Here is a 6000-nt window from a genome sequence, read left to right as displayed (position 1 = left end):
TGACCATGCTCTCCGAAAGCACAACACGAGCACTGCACAGGCGTAGTCCCGTAAGGCCAAGGAGACACACGGAGACACACACACACACACACCCTTACAAAAACCATAGTGTAAACACAATCTCAGCAAGATGCACATTTTTCATTCACATGTACAAAAACACAAGGCGCACACACAAAGCTTCTGACCCACAATCACAAGAAACATTTCTCTGGGCAGTGCGTGGCCTTTCCCTGACAGCAAGCAGAGGATGGAGAGGATGGAGCAATGAACTCTGCCTCCACATGCTCTCTTTCACTATTGCAACCATCTCCTTCGTTAAACACACTGTCCATAGCATATCTACAGATAGATAGATAGATAGATAGATAGATAGATAGATAGATAGATAGATAGATAGATAGATACTGAGATTATTATAAGATTGGATCATATCCAATAAAATTATTAGTATAAAATTAAAATTAGTATTACATGTTACTGTGCTCCAGAGAGCTCATACTTTATTCATAAAAGATAAACCTTCCAAAACAGCAGTATGAAAACAGCAGTACTGTTGAGCGTACAGTATTTAATTCACTTGATGTATAATATCTTACCCTAAATGTTAAGGCCACTGCAGAATCAATGTAGAAAAAGCTGTTAGGGATTTTTTTTTTTCATGAACAAAAGTTACAGAGCAAGTCATTAAAATAGTGAACATATCACATGAGGAGGCAATCAGAAGTGGAATTGAAGAAGTTGTTGACTTCTCTCCCTCCCCTCAGTCCTGCTGCTCCGTCTCGCCTGTCTCTCTTTTCCCTCTCCTGGACCCAAGCAACGAGAGCAAAGCTCATTACCACGCACTTTCCCAGCTCCTCCAGGCTCCTGCGCGGAAACATCTGCCCCCGCAACACACCAACTTCACATAGTGTATGTGCGCGCGCACACACACATATACACACAATACACACACATATACACGATACACACACACACAAACAAAACTTAAAAACAGCACATGTACATGACCACACACAAGGCCACAGTGCAAGGTGCCTGTAAAAGCCCTTCATTTGCCAATAAAATGTCATAAATGTAGGATTACATGATCATCAAATGTTTTTTTTTTCTTACAAAAGTTACACTTGCTTAAAGCAAATTATTTGAAAGTAATGGTTCTGAACAATATTACCAGTGACTGCTGAGAAGCAATTACAGACATTATCACTGAATTTTGGATGCACTTCCTGAGTTAAGAAGTTTTTGGCTTTCCGAAAAAAGTACAGAAGTCGATAAAGTCATGTACAGTGCTGTGTTTTTGTAGACTCCATGTATCAAGAGAAATCGACTGATGTGAATAAGTGGAATGAAGAGTCTGTGTGTGTGTGTGTGTGTTTCTGCGTGTTTAACTTTAGCTTTGACTTTGAGGAGGGCTCATCCTGTGTATCCTCATGGGCACACTGCAGCCTCAGGTGTGACCTTTGACCTGTAGAGTGTAGCAGTTGGATCAGGCAATCCATCATGAAGCAGTAGCTGTCAGCATAGTCACTTGGATATGTGTGTGTGTGTGTGTGTGTGTGTGTGTGTGTGTGTGTGTGTGTGTGTGTGTGTGTGAGGGCTGCTTAAAGGCAATAATGTCAGTGTGAGTGGCACGGCTCAGGCAGTGAGGGAGAGATGAGAGGTGGCAGGGATGGTGCACTCAGCACAAGGCACTAGAGGGCTGTGTTCAGCTGCTTAAAATGCACGTGGTGATGTGGATATTAATAAAGACACACAGGAAGACATCTTTATAAAGCTCCGCTGCTCCTGGCCTGTCCGTGTGTTTATCAGAGCTGGTCATTGCGGATGAAGCGATTGCCCTCTGAATGCTTGCCGTAGTAGATGTAGCGACACTTGGCAAACACCCCTACAAACCGAACAAAAGGACATAATAACTACATTTATTACAGTTATAATATACATGTGAGATAATTATAGGTTAATAGAATAAAGACTGCTGAACACTTGGTAACAAATAATGTCCTGATTTTAGCTTTAAGATGAAAGCTGTTACTACAGTTTTACTCTTTCATTACATCTAAAGTAGTGTTGTCACAATAATGTCATTTAACTCTCAGACATGAAAATAATAAAGGGAAAAGCTTATCATTGTCTCATCACACTGTTTGAGAACTGTTTATGGCTCTGAGTGCTTTTTAACATGCTCTATAAGATCTTCAACTTATAGAAGAACAAAAATATTACAGTTGTAGCATACAGCAAAACACACACGTACACACGCTGTCAGAAAAAAAAAAATCATCACTGCTGCATGTTCACTATGAGAACATCCAATATTTGACCTGTTAAGAAAAATTTGAATGCTATTTTGTTTGCAGTGTTTTGTTCTATTTATATATTCCTGTCAAAGACCGAGGATCCAGACTTCTGAATCAGTCTTCTTCTCACTCAAATTTTGGCATGAACGGTGTGTCAGGGGAGACAGAGCATCCATCTCAAGTCTAAGAACACCAGAAAGACAACATTTGGCCTGAGGCTACTGTCTAGACAACAAGCAGCAGAAAGCATGCCTTCTTTTCTCTGAGAGAGAGAGAGAGAGAGAGAGAGAGAGAGAGAGAGAGATGATAAGAGGTCATTATCATAGTAATACACGGAAAGACAGAGGAATATAGAGGTGAAGTCACCTTCTGCTCTCAACTGACCAAAACAATGGGCACCACATGGCTTTTGTTTGTGTGTGTGTGTGTGTGTGTGTGTGTGTGTGTGTGTGTGTGTGTGTGTGTGTGTGTGTGTGTGTGTTGGAAGCCAAAGTGGCTAAAAACTTGCTAGCTACAGTAACCCTGACTTCCTCTGAGTGAAATATATATATATATATATATATATATATATATATATACACACACACATATATATATATATATATATATATATATATATATATATATATATACAGTAGTGCTTGAAAGTTTGTGAACCCTTTAGAATTTTCTATATTTCTGCATAAATATGACCTAAAACATGCGCAGATTTTCACACAAGTCCTAAAAGTAGATAAAGAGAACCCAGTTAAACAAATGAGACACAAATATTATACTTGGTCATTTATTTATTGAGGAAAATAATCCAATATTACATATCTGTGAGTGGCAAAAGTATGTGAACCTTTGCTTTCAGTATCTGGTGTGACCCCCTTGTGCAGCAATAACTGCAACTAAACATTTCCAGTCACTGTTGATCAGTCCTTAGAGGAATTTTAGCCCATTCCTCCGTACAGAACAGCTTCAACTTTGGGATGTTGGTGGGTTTCCTCACGTGAACTGCTCGCTTCAGGTCCTTTCACAACATTTTGATTGGATCAAGGTCAGGACTTTGACTTGGCCATTCCAAAACATTAACTTTATTCTTCTTTAACCATTCCTTGGTAGAACGACTTATGTGCTTAGGGTCGTTGTCTTGCTGCATGACCCACCTTCTCTTGAGATTCAGTTCATGGACAGATGTCCTGACGTTTTCCTTTAGAATTCGCTGGTATAATTCAGAATTCATTGTTCCATCAATGATGGCAAGCCGTCCTGGCCCAGATGCAGCAAAACAGACCATGATACTACCACCACCATGTTTCACAGATGGGATAAGGTTCTTATGCTGGAATGCAGTGTTTTCCTTTCTCCAAACATAATGCTTCTCATTTAAACCAAAAAGTTCTATTTTGGTCTCATCCATCCACAAAACATTTTTCCAATAGCCTTCTGGCTCGTCCACATGATCTTTAGCAAACTGCAGATGAGCAGCAATGTTCTTTTTGGAGAGCAGTGGCTTTCTCCTTGCAACCCTGCCATGCACACCATTGTTGTTCAGTGTTCTCCTGATGGTGGACTCATGAACAATAACATTAGCCAATGGGAGAGAGGCCTTCAGTTGCTTAGAAGTTACCCTGGGTTCCTTTGTGACCTCACCAACTATTACACACCTCGCTCTTGGAGTGATCTTTGTTGGTCGACCACTCCTGGGGAGGGTAACAATTGTCTTGAATTTCCTCCATTTGTACACAATCTGTCTGACTGTGGATTGGTGGAGTGCAAACTCTTTAGAGATGGTTTTGTAACCGTTTCCAGCCTGATGAGCATCAACAATGCTTTTTCTGAGGTCCTCAGGAATCTCCTTTGTTCGTGCCATGATACACTTCCACAAACATGTGTTGTGAAGATCAGACTTTGATAGATCCTTGTTCTTTAAATAAAACAGGGTGCCCACTCACACCTGATTGTCATCCCATTGATTGAAAACACCTGACTCTAATTTCACCTTCAAATTAACTGCTAATCCTAGAGGTTCACATACTTTTGCCACTCACAGATATGTAATATCGGATCATTTTCCTCAATAAATAAATGACCAAGTATAATATTTTTTGTCTCATTTGTTTAACTGGGTTCTCTTTATCTACTTTTAGGACTTGTATGAAAATCTGAAGATGTTTTAGGTCATATTTATGCAGAAATATAGAAAATTCTAAAGGGTTCACAAACTTTCAAGCACTACTGTATACACACACACACTAGTACATCTGAAAATATTGGAATATTGTGAACAAAGTTCTTTCTTTCATAATTTAATTCAAAAAGGTAAACTTTCATATATTCTATATTCATTACATGTAAAGTCAAAGGTTTCAAGGCTTTTTTTATTTTAATTTTGATGATTATAGCTTATAGCTCGTGAAAATCAGAAATCCAGTATCTCAAAATATTAGAGTATTTCATTTTGAGTTTGAGTAAAACAGTATAAACACAGTGTATCTCTCGGTCTAATTCAGTACATGCAACCACAATCATGGGGAAGACTGCTGACTTGACTGTTGTCCAGAAGATGATCATCGACACCCTCCACAAGGAGGGTAAGCCACAGAAGGTCATTGCTGAAAAGGCTGGCTGGAAAAGGTGCACAAGCAACAGGGATGACCGCAGTCTTGAGAGGATTGTCAAAAAAAGTCAATTCAAGAACTTGGGAGAGCTTCAGAAGGAGTGGACTGAGGCTGGTGTCAGTGCATCAAGAGTCACCACACACAGACATCTTCAGGAAAAGGGCTACAACTGTCACATTCCTAATATCATGCCACTCCTGAACCAGAGACAACGTCAGAAGTGTCTTATCTGGGCTAAGGAGAGAAAGAACTGGACTGTTGCTCAGTGGTCCAAAGTCCTCTTTTCAGATGAAAGTAAATTTTGCATTTCATTTGGAAATCCAGGTCCTAGAGTCTGGAGGAAGAGTGGAGAGGCACAGAATCCAAGGTGTTTGAAGTGCAGTGTGAAGTTTCCTCAGTCTGTGATGATTTGGGGTGCCATGTCATCTGCTGGTGTTGGTCCACTGTGTGTTATCAAGTCCACTGAGCAACAGTCCAGTTCTTTCTCTCCTTAGCTGGATTTTCATGAGCTATAAGCTATAATCATCAAAACAAAATAAGTCTTGAAATATTTCACTTTACATGTAATGAATATAGAATATATCAAAGTTTACTACCTTTTTGAATTAAATTTCGAAAAAATTGAACTCTTTCACAATATTCCCATATTTTGAGATGGACCACCCACACACCCATACACACTACCATTCAAAAGTATTGTTCTACAATGTAGAAAAGTCAAAATACAGAAAAACCTATGAATGGGTAGGGGTGTCCAAACTTTTGACCAGTACTTTTGATACTGTATATATAAATTTGAGCATGTGGAGGCCACCACGCATTTACATGTACAAACTTCATTACTGATCTATAAACCTTTAAATCTCCAGTGTTCAGGATTTTTTTTCCTTGAAAAACAATATATTTGAGATAAGGAAAGAAAAAATATTTTGAGTATGATGTTCCTGAGCTGCTGTGAGATGTGCTGAACGTTCTGTAATACTAATTCACAGCCAGTGCTTTTGGGTTAGAATTGGTGGGAATTTTATACACATACACATGTACTTCAGCTGTCATTAGGCATGAGTTGAAGGATGTCCAGATACACAGTCAGT

The 6000-nt window shown here is 39.3% G+C and overlaps 1 protein-coding gene across 3 annotated transcripts in view; it reads right to left on the bottom strand.

The window, feature by feature from the left end:
• Window positions 1-529: 529 nt before the first annotated feature.
• lrmda (leucine rich melanocyte differentiation associated) overlaps window positions 530-6000 on the bottom strand; it is a 477170-nt gene continuing 471699 nt past the window's right edge. For all 3 annotated transcript variants that reach the window (XM_060925799.1, XM_060925800.1, XM_060925798.1), the window contains one exon: window positions 530-1888. In XM_060925799.1, the coding sequence (XP_060781782.1) occupies window positions 1809-1888 (80 nt within the window). In that variant the 3' untranslated portion in view covers window positions 530-1808. The remainder of the gene's footprint in view (window positions 1889-6000) is intronic.

This window comes from Neoarius graeffei, chromosome 7 (genome assembly GCF_027579695.1).
Source record: "Neoarius graeffei isolate fNeoGra1 chromosome 7, fNeoGra1.pri, whole genome shotgun sequence".
Lineage (NCBI taxonomy): Eukaryota > Metazoa > Chordata > Actinopteri > Siluriformes > Ariidae > Neoarius > Neoarius graeffei.
The sequence above is the reverse complement of the archived record's forward strand: the minus strand, read 5'-3'. Positions and strand labels throughout refer to the sequence as shown.